General features: G+C 40.9%; 2 protein-coding genes across 3 annotated transcripts; both read left to right on the top strand.

Moving 5' to 3' along the window:
• Positions 1 to 6,834: 6,834 nt before the first annotated feature.
• Positions 6,835 to 7,227, top strand: LOC138892236 (uncharacterized). Its single transcript, XM_070175941.1, has one exon. It carries the CDS (start codon positions 6,835 to 6,837, stop codon positions 7,225 to 7,227), a length of 393 nt encoding a protein of 130 aa, XP_070032042.1.
• A 9,975-nt stretch (positions 7,228 to 17,202) lies between these two features.
• On the top strand, positions 17,203 to 20,254 carry LOC104111055 (20 kDa chaperonin, chloroplastic-like). Of its 2 annotated transcripts, XM_009620655.4 has the most exons (6): positions 17,204 to 17,394; positions 17,508 to 17,680; positions 19,164 to 19,343; positions 19,428 to 19,583; positions 19,692 to 19,769; positions 19,882 to 20,254. In XM_009620655.4, the coding sequence occupies exons 2-6, from the start codon at positions 17,519 to 17,521 to the stop codon at positions 20,053 to 20,055; spliced, it is 750 nt and encodes a 249-aa protein (XP_009618950.1). In that variant the 5' UTR covers positions 17,204 to 17,394; positions 17,508 to 17,518; the 3' UTR covers positions 20,056 to 20,254. The 2 variants fall into 2 exon arrangements, with proteins under 2 accessions (XP_018631415.1, XP_009618950.1); XM_018775899.3 differs by having other exon boundaries at positions 17,203 to 17,680.
• The last annotated feature ends 281 nt before the right edge of the window (positions 20,255 to 20,535 follow it).

The raw sequence follows: 20,535 nt of genomic DNA on the forward strand, positions 1-20,535 counted from the left end.
ATAATTTCTGTGGAAAGACAAACAAACATGATAAGACACTTAAGGATCTGAAGCAAACACTTATCCAAATATCTTTCTTTTACCCACCTCAGAAAATGGAAATCAACCAAAGCATCCCTGAAATCAGCATGGTAATAGGAGCACCACATAAGTTGAAACAGTGGTGGAAGAATATTCGTCGGGAACACAGATATGAGGTTCGGACGCACCTAGGGGCATTAACTGCATTGATGAACATTCGAGCGAACAGGGTGCTCACTCGCCTGTTAATAGAATTTTGGGATTCGGCTAAGGTGGTGTTCAAATTTTCCGACTGTGAGCTGGTACCGACATTGGAAGAAGTCATAAGTTTCATGGATCTACCGTTCAGTGGAAGAAAGCCAGTATTGCCAGTTACTATGCCCGGCTATAGATTCTTAGATGCCTTAGGTCTTACCAATAAAAGAATCCTGAGAAGTATTGAGGATGGATGGGTGAGCCTCAGCCAGATGTTTGACAGATTTGGGCACTGTAAAAGCTACAAATAGTATTCAGGGGAGTTTCAATGTGATCAGGTGACATGGGAGAGTCTCAGGCCTATCACTTTCACAATGACACTATTGGGATTATTGGTCTTCCTGCAGCAAAGGGGCCGTATCAACATCAACCTATTACCAGTGGTCCCGGCAACCTTCTGCGACAATCTTCAAGCTACTTTGGTGCCGATGGTGTTAGCTGAGATACTGAGATATTTGTCCGCATGTGCACGAGGGAATGATTTCTTTAAAGGTTGTAACTTGCTGCTTCAGATCTGGTCTACTGAACACTTGTTCCAGCAAGAGGCCACCATCGACTACTTTGTGGGTGTCAATAATATGATCTGCAACCACAATGAAAGAATGAGACAGTGGATCTCCCCACATGGGCAAAAAAATGGAGGGAAACACTGACCAACCTGACAGGAGAATGGATCAACTGGAAACTCTTTTGGTTAGGTGGAAGGGCAATCTTGAGGACTCCTCAAAAATACATCATTGAGTTAATCGGACTGGAAGGCATTCAACCATACTCACCCCTGTGGGTCCTCAGGCGGTTCGGGATGATCCAAGATGTGTCTCTGTGGACAAGGACGATGCTATACGAGGATGAATACAATGGCTAGATCCCAATTCCCAGGATAAGAAGACTGGAATGACTTGGTAAAAATGCCTATGGGTCAAAACTCTTGGTATACCCCTAGGTATTATGTCTGGATTAACGAAGAAGAAGAAGAACTGGCCTGGTTAGAGGATGCAGTGGTTGCTTTATAGATTTACCATGAGATCCTGCCACATTACCTGGTGACCACTTCAATGCATCGTCAGGTGGTCCCAGGATCCATGTTGACACCTGCTGTAGATGATGATCGGGTCATTCAGATAGAGTCAAGCACAGAGCCAAACGAATATCTGGAGGAGGAGTCTGAGTTCAATGATGACGAGGAGGAGTTTGAGGAAGACCTAGAGGATGATCTGGAAGAGGAGCCAGAAGAGAAGGACAAGGGAAATGACTCAGGGGATGGTTACTAGAGTTGGTTGATTTCCCCTCTTTCCTACTTTGTACCTTTATCCCTAGTTTCTATTTTACTTTCCAAAAGGGCAAGTTGTCTAAGTTCATGCAATTCTATGAAACAATGATGTAACTCTTGTTCCCACTTGTATCATTCCAAATTATCAATGAAAACAAATTGCTTCGGATAAATGTGTCATGTCTAAATGTCTATCAAATATCAGCGAATTAAGCCTACCTCCGGCAATGAGAGGTCCCCGCGAATTCTAGGAACACGCTAGCTATAATGCATGAATTATCTGCTATGTGTGATTTTCTACTCATATAAACGAAGAAACTGACTCGTGCTCCCTTTTCTTTTCTTCTTAATTTTCTTTTGCTTTATTATTACCCCCAAAAGAAAAAAAAGTTGGTTTGTGTGGACCAAAACTAGCGAAGCCACCATATAATCTAAGGTAAAAGGGAAAGATGTCAGCCGCAGAAGACCCAACTGAACATGCGCTGGTCATAGCCGACAGCCCGGGGCGATCAAGGGAAAAAGACAACACTAGGAATGATGAACACGTGACCAGGATGGCCCAGGAAATGGAGTCCTTAAGAGAGGAGGTACAACATATCAGAGAACTGGAGCACCTGGTCGTGACAACACATCCTCAGCCACCTAGATTCCCTTATTTGGATTCACTTCCAGATCACTTTCCTTCCAGATCACTTTCCTTCCACATCACGCCAAAACAACAACACCCCAACTTCAACTCCCACCATCAAGTCATACCTCCAGTAACCCCCTCTAACCCACCAAATCCCCCTATCCACACTCCTTATGTACCACAGTACACTCAGACATCACAGAGTTTGTCTTTAATGCAACTACCCATCCTCGTGATGGAGTCACTTTCACCACTAACCAACACATACCTGTGGCACATGCCGCCACCTATGAGCGGTACGTTCCCCCTGTATATGCCATTTCTGAACCTACCTTTACAGCACCTGTCACGGTCAGGGTGCCTTATGAGATTGACCATCCAGTAAGGATCAATCGGTGGCGGAAAGAAGAAGAAAGAGGTGGTCTCAGCAGTCGTCCTTTACTACCAAACCAACCCACCTCACGGAAGCACCTCTTTTTCCCCAAACAACCACTCACCACCACCCAATTACGCTTCATTCTATAATACCCAGCCACAATACCACCCTCAACCACAATACTACCCTCCTCAAGCCAAGAACAACCAAAACCCACAACGGCCATATGCTCATGTCCAAACCACTACTCTGCAAAACCGACATGCTTATGCACCACGCCCTCGTCCCAACTTTGAAGAGAGGGGTCCTAGAACTTATACACCGATTGCTGAGCCTCTGGCCCAATTGTTCGAAAGGTTGAGAAGAGTAGGATTGATACACCTAATCAAGGGAAGGGTTCCTAAACATCCCTCCAAATATTTTGATACCACTAAGAGATGCGTGTATCATTCCAATGTACCTAGGCACGATACTGACGATTGTTTCAAGTTGAAAATGAAATTGAAACCCTGATCAACAGCAAAGCCATTCAGTGCACTCCGGCACCACCTAATGTGAATCGCAACCCACTGCTAAATCATCAAAACCAGGGAGCTAACATGATTATATTAGACGAAGAGTATGACTTGAAGGGAACAATTGTCATTATAGGAAATGCAGAAGCCGCAAGGATCCCTCCCCAAAAGGCTTTGATCATTTCAGTACAACTAAGGCCTACAGTGGCGGTTCAAACTTATCCGCAGCAACCTGCCAATGCTACTCGAGACAAAGAAGATCAGGAGTACAAAACTGTGCCATGGACATACCAGCGAAAGGGAAAGGACAAAATGACATACGCTGCTACAGCCCACGGTATGACTAGGTCTGGGAGATGCTACACCCCTAATATGTCAATCGATAAAATCTGGGGAGAAAACAAATTCCAAGGAGGAACATAACAAACCCAGAAACCGCTGAGTTTTGGAAAAGAATGTCAAGCAAACAGTATCTATGGAAGAGAAGCTCAAGAAAACCCCAGCACAGATATGTATCATGGATCTATTAATGAGCTCCGACAGTCATAAGGATGCCCTGTTGAAAATACTAAGTGGGGTAAGTGTACCAAGTAATACCACTAGTGAGGCATTTGCCCCGACAATTAGGAAAATGGTCGAAGCGAACATGATCACTTTCAGAAGAGACGAGCTTCCTGTCAAAGGTGCAAGCCACAAGAAGGCTCTTACAACAACAACAAGAATAACAACAACAACAACAACAACCCTATAAAAACCCACTTGTGGGGTCTGGGGAGGGTAGAGTGTACGCAGACCATACCCCTACCCTAGAGGGATAGAGAGGTTATTTCTGGGAAACAAGGCTCTTCACACCACTATCAAATGCGGGGACAAACTAGTGTCCCGGGCGCTAGTCAATAGAGGGTTAGGAATCAACATTTGTCCTCTCTCTACCCTGCGGGGGTTAGGAATTCATCTGAGAGAAGTCAAGGAAATCCATGTAAGGGTTAGTGCCTTTGATGGTTCACAAAAGGATGTTATTGGAGAAATTTATCTAGCTTTGCAAATCGGACCAGTTGATTTTCTGGTATTGTTCCAAGTGATGGCCATCTCCTCTTCCTACAACTTGCTGCTGGGCAGGCCCTGTATATATATGGCAGGGGCCGTTCTGTCTACTTTGCACCAATGTATAAATTTCGAGTGGGGATGCCAAGAAATCGTGGTTCATGGCGAGTGGGGTCACTCCACCTATTTGGAGTATGCTGTTGCATTCATTGAAGGGCTGGATGGAGTTGCCTTCCACGTTGTGGAAATCATGCAAACTACTAAGATGGAGAAGACTGAACAAAATTTTGGAATGCAGTCACCGTATAGATCCAAGATGGCTATGAGGGAGATGATGAAATATGGATACAGGCTAGGAACAGGGTTGGGATCTAAGTCAGATGGAATCATAGAGCCAATTAAACATAATGGGCAGAAAGGGAGGGCTCGCATAGGATATCAGCCTTCGGAAGGGAAAGCTCGCACCATTAGCTTCGGGAAAAAGGTTTTTGTGCCAGAGCATGTTGCAAGTCCAGGACAGAGTTCAGTACTAGAAGATGATATCATCGATGGGATGGGAAAGCTGTTCATGAATATGATTGAAAAATATTGTGAAGGAACTGACATCAAGACACCAACTATCATCGAAGCCGAACCAGGGGAAGAGCTGCAGAATTGGACAACCAGTCCATCATTGGTTCGCCGGGAGTCTTGGTAGTATGGAACTGTAAAACTTTTCTTTTGAAAATAGCATGGTCAATTGAGGCATGTACCGTGTCTGTACCTTTGTGTCATTTGCCTCTTGTGAACGCTTAAGACATTCCCCTTTTGATGAAATAAAAGAATCATTTTTCTAAATATTGTAACTTTGTTTTACTGCTTTATTTATACTTAGCTTTTCTTTTTAGTAATCAAACCAATAAAAAATTGCGTTCCACGATTATGACATGTAACGAAACCATTGAGCGCAATGACCCGGATTATGAAGAGTATGACGAGAGCATGATGATCGGCAATCTCCCATAGGAAATCAAGAAACCGGAGAGTTAGAAAAAGCCCAACCTCGAAGAAATGGAAGTGGTAAATCTTAGAAGCGAAGAAGATGTAAAAGAAACCAAAAACAACATTCACCTAGAAGCCGAGCAGAAGGAAAAAATGATTGAGCTCCTCCGACAGTACGTCGACGTGTTTGCATGGTCCTATGATGACATTCCAAGACTAAGCACCGACATTGTCTCGCATCGACTACCCACTAACCCTATCAGACCGCCGATCAAGTAGAAGCCCAGAAAGTTCAAACCTGTTTTATGTCTGAGGATAAAGGAAGAAGTGACCAAGCAGATAGAAGCAAATGTAGTAAGGGTCACCAACTATCCAAGCTGGTTGGCAAACATCGTCCTAGTGCCCAAGAAGGACAGAAAGATCAGAATATGTGTGTACTACCGGGATCTCAACAAAGCTAGTCCAAAGGATGATTTCCCCTGCCAAATATCCACATCCTCATCGGCAATTGCGCGAAGCATGAACTGCAGTTGTTTGTGGATTATTTCACTGGATACCATCAAATCTTAATGCACGTGGAAGACATAGAGAAGACAGCTTTCACCACACATTGGGGAGTCTACTGTTATAGAGTTATGTCGTTCAGTCTCAACAACACGGGCGCCACCTACATGAGTTCCATGACAACCCTCTTTCACGATATGATCCATAAGGAGATTGAAGTGTATGTGGACGACGTCATCATAAATTCTGGAAAGAGTTCAGAGCACTTGGACGACTTGAGGAAATTTTTTTGAATGCCTGCGAAGGTACAGTTTGAAGTTGAACCCAGCAAAGTCTGCGTTCGGAGTCCCCGTTGGGAAACTATCTGGTTTCATTGTAAGTAAGAAGGGGATAGAACCGGATCCATCAAAAATCAAGGCCATCCAGGAGTTACTGCCACCAAAGATCAAGAAAGATGTCATGAGTTTCCTGGGAACATTGAATTACATTAGTCGTTTCATAGCCCAGTCCAGGATAATCTGTGAACCCATTTTCAAGCTACTAAAGAAGGATGCTGCCACGAAATGGACGGAGGAGTGCCAGAAAGCCTTCGACAAGATTAAAGAGTATCTTTCAAACCTGCTAGTGTTGGTTCCCCCCGAACCAAGGAAACCATTAATGCTCTATTTGTCAGTCTTGAACAATTCGTTCGGCTACGTGTTGGGTCAGCATAATGAAACTAGGAGAAAGGAGTAGGCCATCTACTACTTAAGCAAGAAGTTCACACCATGCGAGGCCAAGTATACCTTGATAGAACACACTTGCTATCTCTGACTTGGATTGCTCAAAAGCTAAGGCATTACATGTAGGCATACACTATGCATCTGATATCTTGGCTCGACCCTCTCAAGTACATTTTTTTGAAGCCAATGCCTACCGGAAAGCAAGCTAAAAGTCAAATTCTACTTAGTAAATTTGACGTTGTGTACATAACTGAAAAGGCTATCAAAGGACAAAGCTTTAGCCGACCACCTCCCCGAGAATCCAGTAGATAGAGATTACGAACTGCTTACCACGTATATCCTCGATGAAGAAGTATTATTTGCCGGGGAGGATATTGCACAATCATACTCTAGGTGGAGAATATTTTTCGATGGAGCAGCAAATTTCAAAGGAGTCAAAATTGGGACAGTCCTGATTTCGGAATCTGGACAAAACGACCCAGCATCGGTAAAGATAAGATTCCCTAATACCAAAAATGGCTGAATACGGAGCATTCATCCTTGAAATCAGAATGGTTGTTGACATGAACATCAAAGAACTTTTGGTCATAGGAGATTCCGATTTGTTGATACACCAAGTCCAAAGAGAATGGTCCACCAAGAATGTCAAGATACTACCGTACCTGCAATGCGTGAAGGAGCTGTGCAAGAAGTTCACAAAGATTGAGTTCAAGAACGTCCCCAGGATTCAGAATGAGTTTGTTGACGCCCTTGCAACCCTATCATCTATGATTCAGCATCCAGATAAGAACTACATCGACACTATCGAGGTAGATATCAGAGATCAACATGCCTATTGCTTCCATGTAAATAAAGAACTAGATGGTAAACCATGGTCTCATGACATCAAGAAATTCCTTGCGACCTAGGAGTACCCATAGAATACTACTAATGGTCAAAAGTGAGCCCTCAAGAGGTTGGAAAAAAATATTTTCCTCAACGGGGAAATCTTATGCAGGAGGACCCCGGACTTAGGTTTGCTGAGATGTGTACATGCCGCTGAAGCAACAGACTGTTGGAAGAAATATATGCAGGGATGTGCGGACCCCACATGAACGCGTTCCCATTAGCCAAGGAAATTTTGAGAGCGGGATACTTTTAGATGACTATGGAAAGCGACAGTATCAACTACGTGTAGAAGTGTCACTAGTGCCAGATTTATGGAGATTTCATCCGGGTTCCACCAAATGAGTTAAATGTAATGGGTTCACCCTGGCTATGCACCGCCTGGGGCATGGACGTGATTGGACCCATAGGGCCTGCAACATCAAACGGACATCGTTTCATCTTGGTGGTTATAGACTATTTCACTAAATGGGTCGATGCATCTACATACAAAGCCTTCACAAAGAAGGTAGTGGCAAATTTTGTCCGAAACAATATCGTTTGCAGATTTGGGATACCGGAGTCTATCATCACTGACAATGCCACTAACCTCAACAGTAGCCTCATGAGAGAAATCTGCGAGAAGTTTAGAATCTTCCACTGCAATTCCACAGCCTATAGACTGTAAATGAATGGGGCAGTCAAGGCGGCTAACAAGAATATAAAGAGGATTCTGCAAAAGAGAGTGGACAATCACAAATAATGGCACGAGAAGCCACCTTTCGCTTTATTAGGTTATCAGACCACCATGAGGACATCTATTGGGGCAACGTCCTACATGTTGGTATACGGCACTGAAGGAGTGATACCCGCAGAGGTCGAGATATCGTCCTTAAGATTCATTCAAGAGGCAAAATTGGACGACGCAGAGTGGATACGGGTCAGAAAGGAACAACTCATGCTCATTGACGAGAAAAGAATGGATGCAGTATGTCATGGCCATCTATATCAGAACAGGATGGCCAGTGCACTTCACAAAATAGTGAATCCTTGCCAATTCAGACCGGGCAGTTGGTTCTGAAGAAAATCTTTCCCCATCAAGAAGAAGCCAAAGGAAAGTTCGCACCAAACTGGCAAAATCCTTACATGGTTCACCGAGCACTGTCTGGTGGAGCTCTAATTCTAGCAGAAATGCATGGAAGAGTCAACACGAAGCCTATCAATGCAGACACAATCAAGAGGTACTATGTCTAAAGACAAATAGAGTTAGGGTTTTTGATGTAACAGAATACGTTCAACCTGACTTCCCATGGAGGGTTACGTAGGAAACCCACATAGGGTTCGGTTTCTCTCCCCCTTTTCTGTTGTAATAGAAAAACCAAATATCACTTTTGTATGTTGTTCAAGAACTACTCCGACTTGATTTCCTTAGAAAGGAATACGTAGGCAATCGTCATCGGATTCAGCCGTCTTTTGTAATTGAACTACATTCTGGCCTGATTCCATTTGAATACGTAGGTTGTCTGAGTCAGACTCGGCCATTTTCATTCTTAATCTCATCATTTTGCATCTATTGTAATAGAACTACACTTCGACCTGATTCCATTTGGATATGTAGGCTGCTTGAGTCAAGCTCTATAATCTTTATCATATTTTATCATAATCCACGAACTACGTTCTGACCTGATTCTGTTTTGGATACGTAGATAACCTGAAAAGGTTCGGTCATAACCTTATGAAAGCCTTTGTAATGCATTAGTTCTAATTAGGATGCAGTCACAACAACAAGTAGCCACGTTGTCAGAGGTGTCACGGAAGATCCACATCAACAAGATGGAGTTTTCAAGAGGATACGCTCATATGTGGAGAACCTTTCGTAATATGTCATAATCAAGAACGACGACATTTGCCTTAAAAACAAATTTTTTTCAAAATGTTTTTTAATATATATATATATATATATATATATATATATATATATATATATATATATATATATATATATATATATATATATATATATATATATGTGTGTGTGTGTGTGTGTGTGTGTGTGTGTGTGTGTGGTAATTTGTTCCATCTATCGAACTTCGTGGCGTAATCATGTCAAAGGCCAGCGCAAGCCAACACTATGGTCGATACAAACCAAATCCCCCCTACTAAGAAGTTTTCTTTGAGTGTAGGGTCAACAAGTAATAAGGAAGCACTAGGACCACACTGGGGCAATGACGGATCCGCCACTTGCCTAAGATTATCTCTCCTCCTTGTTTTACTTAAAATTTTCTAGTATAGCCAAATCTAACTATTAAATCCTCTGTAGGTGCCTCGAAATCAGACAGCTGATACAAAAATTTGTACATAGCAAATCGGCTGCTCAATCAATCGGAGCGCCCTGTACAAATCGAACGTCGGCTTCGCTAATCGAAGTCCCTGTATATAGCAAACTATCAGCTCAATCAATCAGAGCACCTTATACAAATCGAACGTCGGCTTTACCAATCGAAGTCCTGTATATAGCAAATCATTAGCTCAATCAATCGGAGCGCCTTGTACAAATCAAACGTCGACTTCGCCAATTGGAGACTTGTATATAGGAAAACTGCAAACTTTGCCAATAAGAGCAATTCGCAGCACCACTCTATCAACACGGACACCGAAATAGACAACCGCAAACCTCGTTACCAACATTCTGCCAATCGATGGCCGCAACCTAGCTTCGCAGCCAAGAGTACCTCTTGGGCATGCCTTTGGGGATAGCCCAAACTACAACGCTATGGGGACAGCCAACCCAGTAGCGGGCTTAACATCCCAGCTCAAGACGAACATCAAGCTCAAAATTTCAAATCATTCAAATTATGACGCAAAATTCAAGCTACCATGAGTGACCAATCTTTTGTCTCGCCGTATCGTCGCAATACGATGTTGGGGCAATTCCTGCAAGTGCTGATTCCCCAAAGTCCCTACTCCAGAACTACATGAGGCCTGATCCTTGTTAAGCCCAAAGTATCTAAGCAATTCAAAGACAGAATTCGGTCCAATATTCCCAAATCTTTCTAGATTCTTCCTCAATTCAATCTTGCAATTTACCATTCCCATTTCCTACAATACCTGCCTAAAAGTCGGGATAAAATTGGCTTTGGTTCAATTTCTTTGCCCGAAAACTCTTTCATCGTCTCCGGTCAAAGAGGGGCAGCTGTTGAAGGCCAATTTTGACCCTCCCTTTTAAATTAATTAATTTATATTTAGTAATTTGCAATAAATAATTTCAAAGTATTTTCCAGTAATGAATATCTATTTTTCAAATTAATCAAGCATTAGTTTCAAATTAATCACGTAATACTGACATTATGTAGTTACAAATATATTTACTATTTTATGTTATTAAAAATAATTTCTATACGAAGGTTTTATAATTAATTCGGTAAATTATTTCTTAAATTTTAGTTAATTAGTTTACTATTTCAATAAATCAAAATTAATGACCTAATGCAGTATTTTTTACAAATAGTTAATTTATTGTAGTAATTAGTAGTATTTAACAATTATATTTTTTACTTTATTTTATTGAAATAATTAAGTTTATTTAAATTAATTTCAAAAGGGATAAAGACTAAAAGGCTATGATTGCAATTCCTTAACTAATTACAAAGTGGCTATTAGTTAAATTATTTTTGGCCCAGATACAAAGCCCAATCCGGACCTGACCCGGTCCAAACACCCATCTCGTTTCCCACCTTGGTGATCCGCGACACCCTCTCTTAGCCAATGAGAGCACACCATGTCACTCGCCTCTCTCACTCACAAAGAAAGCACATTAAATGTCGGCCATCCGTCTATTTGATCGACGACCCACATTTTATCTCTTATTTACTCTTTAATTTAAAACACATCTTCAGATTCATCTCAACCGTCGAAGCCTAAGAGATCCAACGGTCCATGTATTTTGTCATTTTAAATTGTTAAAGCTTTAATTATTAGAGTCGTTGGTCTAAAGATTCAACGGCCCAAATCTCTCTCACCCATTTTATCCCTAGAGACAACCCTAACCTACCCAGAAACCCTAATCATTTCTCCCACGCCTTGCCGCCCACTTTTTCCTTTTATCTCTGTTCTTTCTCTCATCTTCTCAGCCTCCATCAATCACAAGACCTTGCACAAATCTGTGCAAGGTCAACAAATCAACCATGAATTCATTCTTTCTGTCTTCCCCGACTGCGAATCTCGCCGATTTCACTCCTATTTCATCACACAAATTTGAAATCCCCAAAGCTTAACCCTAGACTCAAAGATGAAAGTTCAAATCACCTGGGTTCTGTTATGATCTTTCAAATCGGAGTCTGAAATTACCTTTTGCCTCCTGAAGTCCATGAATCCTACTGCAAATTCCATTTTTCAATCACAAAATTCAAACATCTAAATCTTGAAACCCTAGACCCAAAGACGCAATATCAAATCTCTGATTTTCCTTCATGTTTTGTCAAATCGGAACATGCATGGAGTTCTTTCTCAGAGTTCATCATGAGGATTCGATGTCCAGAGGTTAAACTCAGTGACCTCTGGACAATAGAGTTTAACTGATGGGCCTCTGCCTTTAATGATTTAATCTCTCTTCTCAGGTAAAAATCTTCATTGTTTTTTCCTCTGTTCCCTTTCAATTTCACTCAATCGTGCTCACATCATCAGGTAATTGTCACCTTCCACTATCTAATTTGAATTCTTTAAAACCCTAGAGCCTTAAATGGCACTATAAATAGGAGCCTTCAATGCTCTTACATAACAACAAAAAATCACGAACCAACTACCTAACACTAAAGAGAAACACACACACAAACACTAAGTACTATCGCTGGTCTAAATTCCAAGCCTTAGGTTTTCTTACTATTTTCTTTTCTTTTGCTGAGTACTATCGCTGGTCTAAATTTGAGGTTTCTAGGGTCTTAAGCAACTGAAAAGAGCTCTCGTTTGGTCTGCTGCTCTCAAAAAGGACAGCACATCTCTCATTTTCCTCTTTTGTTCATTTTCTTTGAATGCTACAAGCATGCTAGTTAGGTTCTGAGTATTACCATTATTTTATGGTGTTCAGTATGTTAGTGTTTATGTTCTGCCAGCTTAATATCTGCTTGTGATTAGTTTTCTTGCTTTGAGTCTTTGATCAATGACTGATTAAACCATTAATCGATTCTTGCTGATCTCTATTCCTGAGTTCCCAACAGTCTACATATTTAAGTTATTATATGTTCATGTTCAAATGAACCTCATAGCTTTTTATTGGCCTTCAATAACCTTTATCCTTGCCTGTTGCATCTCTGTAGTTTGTGAGTTTTTGAAGTTGAACTTATTATCGTATAATCATGATTGAATTAATCTGAAGGTGTTAAGTTTATATCCTCTATCCTTTAAACCTCAAGTAGGAACTCTAAGTGTTTATATGTTATCGTCCCTACTTATATTTGTTAGACTGTTTCTGAGTTACCACTGTGGTCTTTCATTTTGCTTGTTGTTTCTGTTGTCCTAATATTGTTTGAACTAAACCTCTCCTCTCTTCTCCCAGTAATCCTATTGTACACATATATTAAGGCTAACTTATCTTTCCTCATAATGTGATCATTATCCTATTTCTTTCTCTTTGTTATAAAGACTGATAATTGGTTAGACTAAACTTAACTGTTTTCTTGATTAGTCAACATCCTCAACAACATGCTTACTTGGTATCATATCTCCTATCTCCTATCTTTAGGGTTATAATTCATCTTTGAAAAGCTGGAATGCATCTTATCTTTTAGAAGGACCTAGTTACTCTGCCCTAGTTAAGTGATAACTTGTAAAAAGAAGCATGATCATCTTTGTATTCATGTACTAACCCAAACTTAAGTTTTAGTTGAACATGTTCTAATGCAATACCTTCCCTTTATCTGTAACTCTTTCCCCTCATATCATGCTTAATCCAATTTTATGAATGTGTAAGTTTTCCCCAGTCTACATAAGATCATTACTGCATTTGAAGTGTTTAAGTGGCTGACTGAATACTGCACGTTCTTGTGGTCGCCATTGTTGTTGGTTTGGGCCTTTGAAGTTGTTTCTTTGCCCTTGAAAATTATTCACATATTTCACTTCTTCTTCTTGAACATTATAAGAATCATCTTGATCAAAACCGTCATCATCTTGCACATAGTTCTCCACTCAAGTTTGCATTTGTGGACCCTTGGTCCTCTTCTTGTTCACCAAACCTTAACTCCCTCCATAGCATGAACTTTCTTAGAAGCTTGCACTTGATTGAGTTGGGCCTTTGCTAGTTGAGTCATGGTTGTGGTCAATTCGGCAATGGCTTGCCCATTGTCACGACGCGAACTAGCCCTGTCGTGATGGCTCCTATCGTGGAACTAGGCAAGCCGACTCATTTCCAAAACAAACCGATATTTTCATTTCAAAGAAAATTTCAAGGCAATTTAACATAAAAACCTTCATAAAGGAGTTTAACTCAAAACAAAAGTGCGGAAACGAAAAGCCCGACATTGGGGTGTCACTAGTCATGGGCATCTACTATAATTTGTCTGACAATATCGAGACTAACATAGTCTGAAAAATAGCTAAATACAACTAAAGGAAGATAAGAGGGAGAAGAGCAGGGCTGCGATCGCCAGGCAGCTACCTTGCTATCCCCGAGAAAATGTGCAACCAGAATAATCAACAGCCGCTACCGTGTCTAGCTACACCTGAATCTGCACACAAGGTGTAGGGAGTAACGTGAGTACGCCAACTCAGTAAGTAACAACAGTAAATAAAGACTGAGTAGTAGTGACGAGCAATAAAACATATAAAGTTCATATCATGAAATCTCGATAAAATACAACATGCTAAAAAAAACAGTGTTTGAATCAAATCATCTCGTTTAAACCCAGTTCCAGTACAAATCATTTAAAGATATTTTTTTTTCTTTAACAGTTTTTCAAACAAAGGCTCAATGCAAAGGTGAAAAAAAATGATGAAATCATAATTAGCCCCTCGGGCAACATCACTCGTATACAGCCCATCGGGCATACCTCACAATCACTCGTATACAGCCTCTCGAGCATACCTCACAATCACCCATGCCTCTCGGGCATACCTCACAATCACTCATGCCTCTTGGGCATACCTCACAATCACTCATGCCTCCCAGTCACACAGCACTCGGCACTCGACACTCGCACTCAGTAGGTACATGCGCTCACTGGGGGTGTCTACAGACTCTCGAGGGGCTCCTTCAGCCCAAGTGCTATATCAAGCCAAATCATGGCATAAATCAATCAGGCCCTCGGCCTATATCAAATATGCTGCGGCGTGCAGCCCGATCCCATAAATATCCTCACAAATCAGACCCTCGGCCTCACTCAGTCATAAACCTCTCAAGCCACTCGGGCTCTCAGTAAAAACAGGGTACTCAGCCCAAAACAACATTTATATGTATCAAAACAGGGTAATAAAACTGATATATGCAGTAAACAGGTATAACCATGACTGAGTATAGATTTTCAATCGAAAACAGTGAGAGGATAGTAAGAAAAAGGCCCCTAAGGGTCCAAATAGCACTGGCACAAGGCCCAAACATGGCATTCCGCCCAATTTACAGAAACTCATTTCTAAAACTCATAAGTATCATATAGTTTCAATGAATTATGCAACTTTACAGTTGCTACGGGATGGACCCTTCGAGAGTCCGCGCCATGTGCGCTCGAAGTAGGACATCTGAGTACAGATGCCCTCGATCCACCCCTTTACCCGGGGGACCGCATTCGGAACCTGGGCAACAGCTGGACAACTACAAACATGAATGAAAAGATAGAAATGAAAGAAGAAGAAATTTTGATGTTGAAAAAAGAAGTTGCACTTACGAGACGCATTCTATTTCTCAGCGAATGGCATGTATTCCGGGGGGGGGAGATCAAATCCTCAGTTTTCACTCGGACAAAGCATCCCTGCCATCCCCGGTCTCGATCTTTGTCGATACTGGAGAAGGGGGCCTTGCTGGCCCGGCATGTAAGCTTGATCAGTCTCCCTCAAAATATCCGGGGACTGTATAATTGAAGCAGGTGGTCGATCGTGAACCGACGAGATTCGGTCTTGTTCACGAAGTAACGGAGGAGGGTCACGATCCTCCACAATGATGGGTGGATTTGCCCGAGGCACACCTCATTCCTCTTACAAAAATCTAGAACTATCGGATCCGTTGGGCCCAACGTGAAGGGATAAGTGTAAGCACTTAAGTACCCCTCCACATGGCAGTAATGACGTCCTCGGGCCCGGGGACTACTACATTCTTGCCTTCCCAATCGCAGTCCTTACGAACTATGGGAAGAACGTCTTCAGTCACAGAACATATATATCTCGAGACTCCTTCGCCCCGGTCCTGTTTGCGCGAAGGCTTCTCGACTTTAAAGTCATCTGCAATCGAGCAACCCCCAGGGATGAACGCTGACAAGGGAGGCTCGATTGTCGGTTCGTTAGCAGCCACAATGGGGAAGCCGTTTCGAGGGCAACCACCTCACGGTTAATCGCTTCAGTACCAGCAGCCGGTTGAGAAAATGAAGAGGCAACTTGTTGAGGAACGATTTTCGATTTTTTTGCCATTTTCATATGGGGGAGTGTTTGAAAATTTGAGAAATGAACATAAAGTTTTGGAAAAACGGGTTTTGAAGATAAAGAACAAAGTATGAAGATTTGAAGGAAATCTAGGCAGAAATCTGGAGATTGATATGGGGATGGAAGAACAAGGATGAAGATATGAAGATTTGAAGAAGGTTTTGATAATGGATGGAAAGCTCGAAGATAGCGGTTTGGTCGAAAAGTAGAAAAAGGACAAAGGAAAGAGGCTTTTATAGGGAAACAGCCGACGCTTCGCATTCGGAGGCAATGCCTGTGAGCGACACATGTTTGAAGTCAGAACGACGCGATTGATGGGATGTTTCGGCTCACCCGTCGTAGCTTACGAAGGAAGGAACCAGAGTCATCTGTCGTTTCCCATCGCTTCGTCATGCCTACTCTTTGAGAAATGAGGGGACTATCTGTATACGGATAAAACCAAGCCCACTGCATGACTCGACTTTCCGGTGAGTCAAACGGAGTAGGAACATGGCCGTTATGAATCAGAGACAGAGCAGGGAACCCATCGTATCAGGGCTCGGGCAAAACACATGTCTTCGGGGATATCAGGGTCTGATTCGAGGGTTGGGACTTCAGAGAACATTACCAAACAGCTACACACGACTAATAGAGGGCCATGATGTTCGTGCCTAACCGGATATCACGGCGTGAATCTCGTCCCGTATCGGCAGAAAATCAGTGATTTTTTAAAACTAAAGATTTTTACCTTTTTTAGAATTGTACTTAGGGTAAAACTCCCCTATTATATAAAGGGAAAAACTTATTACTCATAAGACACATTGTAACACGCATATCAAGGCAATTTATTTCAATTCTCTTTGTTGTTCAAAGTTCTTATTCTTGTTCTTAAGTTCTTCATAAGTATAAGCTTGGAATCGAGGGCATGTTCTTCATCGGGCCATCAACCGAGCTCGGAATCACCCTTATCATTGGTTTGGTCATCTATTACGTTTTTATTTGTTTAATCTAACGCTATTAATCACTCGTATTGAATTAATCCACATATTCTTAAAACCAAATATAAATTCAATTGTTATCCGATTTTGAGGGTAAACAAATAACTATCTTTATAACAAAAAAACGAGACCTTTACGGGTCTGATTCTGATGGCTTGGCTCTTTGTACCGCTGTGCCCTCCATTTTAATTACAAAAATACTAATTACTTTTGTAATGACAATAATAAATAATGTATGTCAAATAAAAGCATACTTAAAAAGATTTCTGAATGGTACCAAGTTGGTGTTACCACGAGGATCGGCGGAGAAACAATTAAATCAAGATATACTTTTAGACACAAATTGATCACGTAGCCGTTGGGCCCAGGATAAGCCCGGGCATAACCTCACTAGTTCACACATACATAAAGAGTTCTTGGGAAGTTCTAGAATCATTTTATCTTTGCACAAAACTCCCTCTCAAATCCCCTCTAGCGACTTCTAGGGTTTCGCTATCCGCTATCTACTCCATTTTCTACAACCTCACCACACATCTCAGTCCTCACTCACTCCTCGGTCCCTAGTAGAAGATCCTTTTCTTCGTTGTCATCACCCCCAATTCCTTCCTATCACAGGTACTCCCTCCATTATCATCCATTCAAATTCTTGATTTCTCCTTACTTTACTCTTTCGCTTCTGGTTGCTCAGCATACATAAATTGTTTCAATTCTTGGGTTTTTCCATTCAGCTCAGAAAGGAATGGCAACAACTCAGCTAACTGCATCCTCCATTTCTGTCAAGGGTTTTGCATCCTTTGAAGGGCTTAGGTCCACAACTACTGTAAATGTCGCATCTTTAAAGCAGAATAGCAGGTCCTTTCGTGGACTTATTATCAAGGCTGCTACTGTTGTAGCCCCCAAAGTATTTTAATTTTCTTTCTTCTCTCTTTTTTTCCACCATTCTTGAAATATATTCTTTTACTTTGTTTATTCTGATAGTATTCTATGTTCTAGAGTTGATGCATCTATTTTGTTTCAATCAGATAGTGATTTCTTATTAATAGTAATATTTACTTACTTAAAATTACCTAAAAAATAATAAATCACCTTTTTTTTTATAATTGAAAATAGGATTCAAGTTAGTGGAATGAATTGTTACACATAATTAACCTATTTTTGCAGGTGACTTACCATTTATCTTAGGTTAGCGATAAATGCGTAGCAAATAGATTTACCTGCCACATGATTGCATAAACATTTTACACCATCAATGCATAGAACTTAAACTCCTGATAATATATAGTAAGATAAGGTGTTGGACTCTTTGAATAAGTAATGATGCCATATAAAAGTGTAGCAGATAGCCAGGCGGATTGCTCGGTACTTCCACTACTCTCCAAATTGGTTTCTGAGTTACCATGTCAAATTTAAAGTCCATGTTTTTGCTGAACTTTTGTTGCTGTTAACACGAATGTCAGTTATCTTATTTATTCTCAATAAATATAAAAATCATCGGGTTGCTCAGAAGGTGTGTTGAGATTTGTGTCTACCAATAAATGGTTGACTTTTTAGCCTACTGTTGTCTATTTGTGTCATACAAAAGTGTAGCAGAATAACTAGGCAGTAGTAGTTTGTTTGGTATATCCACTACTCTTTGGATTGGTTTCTAAGTTACACGTACACTGTCAGATTTTAAAGTCCATTGTTGCAGAACATTTGTTGCTCTCAACATGAATGTTGATTATCTTATTTATTCTCAATAAATACAAATTCCATCCTTAATTCTTATATAAAGTTAGTGGCCAGTTTTGGATTATGGTTATAGTTGTCGTTGTTGTGAGTTGTCGTAATACTTATGCAAAGTACTTCGTGCTTTCTGCTAAATGCTCTGTTTGACAAAGTGTCTATTGTGCCTGGTAAAATTGTGTAACATGTTTGTAATTTGGGTTATTGACTATTGGGTGTGTTTTGTGGTTTCTGGTCTTTGTGGAAATATGAGGAAAGAACTGTGCTTTCTTTGCTAATTTAGATGTCTCTTGCCCGAATTGATAATTGTTGTTTTGAATGAACATATTTGAAGTCCAAAGATGATTTCATTTGGAATTAGGTGTGATCAGCTAGTGCGTTCTTGATTTTTTTCCCGTTTCGCCGTGTTTACCCTTTTATCCATATCAAGTGTAGACGGATCTCATCTTAAATTGGGTGTTTGTTTCTCTGCACAGTTATCATACTATCATATCCATCGTTCATTTTGTTAAGGAAACTGTAATTCTCTTAGTTGCAAGTAATAATTATATCAAGACAATTATATTGGTTCACTGGATGTAGTCATTTAAGCTATTCCGATGGTCCTATTAAGGATTTTAATTTTGGATCTTGCTGACATTCTGCTGCTGTTCTTGCAGTACACTTCTCTTAAGCCTTTGGGTGATAGAGTTTTGGTGAAGATTAAGACTGTAGAGGAAAAGACCGTAGGTGGTATCCTACTTCCAACAACAGCACAGTCGAAACCTCAAGGAGGTGAGGTTGTTGCTGTTGGGGAGGGTCGTTCAGTTGGGAAGAATCAGGTGGACATTAGTGTGAAGGTAATAATCATGATTGAGTAATATGCTCAATGTTGGCTTCTATCCATGATTGACAGTTTTCTCAAGCGATCTTACTATGTGTAGACTGGCACCCAAGTTGTTTACTCAAAATATGCGGGAACAGAGGTGGAGTTCAATGGATCAAATCACCTCATCTTGAAGGAGGATGACATTGTTGGTATTCTCGAGACAGATGAAATCAAGGATCTGCAGCCCTTGAATGACAGAGTTCTGATAAAGGTTAGGCCTCATGTTCTTCTCTGGATATTTTACTTCAAGTCTTCAAGCATTCTCATTTCCTGCAGCCTTTAGATGATGTAAGATTGCTAACTATGTTTGTTTACTCAGGTCGCCGAGGCTGAGGAAAAAACTGCTGGAGGCTTATTATTAACTGAAGCATCCAAGGAGAAGCCTTCCATTGGCACGGTAAAAGATACACCTAGTAATTTGCTACAATGATCTATACTTGCATCCTTATGCCCGTGATTCCTGTTTTAGTTGAGATTTGTTCTGAACACTTTCCAAATTTAAATTTCAGGTTATAGCTGTAGGTCCTGGTCCACTTGACGAGGAAGGGAACCGGAAACCACTATCAGTATCCACAGGAAATACAGTTCTATACTCCAAATATGCTGGCAATGAATTCAAAGGTGCTGATGGTTCTGAGTACATTGCACTGAGGGCATCTGATGTAATGGCTGTGCTTTCATAGATAGATTGAGCCATTCGTTCCAATACCAAAGGCTCCAATGGACGTTCACAGCGCGGGAGAATGTTGCCTTCACATTGTGGAGTAGAATTTTTGCAAGTTAAAAAATGATTAGTGCCAAATGTAGTATCTAGTTTTTGAAGTACATTCTGCAACCAAGTGATGCAGTGTTCAAATCTAATTATATGTGCCCTTTTCTTCCCCTCTTCTTTTATTCAGGGTCGGAACCCCTACTTATTAATTAAAAAAAGCGCACATTTTATTTTTTTAGTTTGCAGATATTCCCATGGAAGAATCAAGACAATTGCCAATAATGGTTTCTAAATAATCCAGGTTTTCCCAAATTTTACTGACAGTTATACGAGGGAAATTGATTTCTGTCCATAAATTAATTTTTTTTAACATTAGAATATTTCTGATCATCAGTCGTGACTAGTAAATAGTAAAACTAAGAAAAGACATTATGGAAGGTGTCGGTGATCA

The sequence above is a fragment of the Nicotiana tomentosiformis genome, chromosome 5 (genome assembly GCF_000390325.3).
Source record: "Nicotiana tomentosiformis chromosome 5, ASM39032v3, whole genome shotgun sequence".
Lineage (NCBI taxonomy): Eukaryota > Viridiplantae > Streptophyta > Magnoliopsida > Solanales > Solanaceae > Nicotiana > Nicotiana tomentosiformis.

Excerpts from the sequence above, each read along its gene's own strand:
- LOC138892236 (XM_070175941.1), top strand. The coding sequence starts at position 6,835 with ATGGCTGAATACGGAGCATTCATCCTTGAAATCAGAATGGTTGTTGAC.
- LOC104111055 (XM_018775899.3), top strand. The coding sequence starts at position 17,519 with ATGGCAACAACTCAGCTAACTGCATCCTCCATTTCTGTCAAGGGTTTT. Across the intron at positions 17,681-19,163 it reads CTACTGTTGTAGCCCCCAAA|TACACTTCTCTTAAGCCTTT; the intron begins GTATTTTAATTT and ends CTGTTCTTGCAG. Across the intron at positions 19,770-19,881 it reads AGAAGCCTTCCATTGGCACG|GTTATAGCTGTAGGTCCTGG; the intron begins GTAAAAGATACA and ends TTTAAATTTCAG.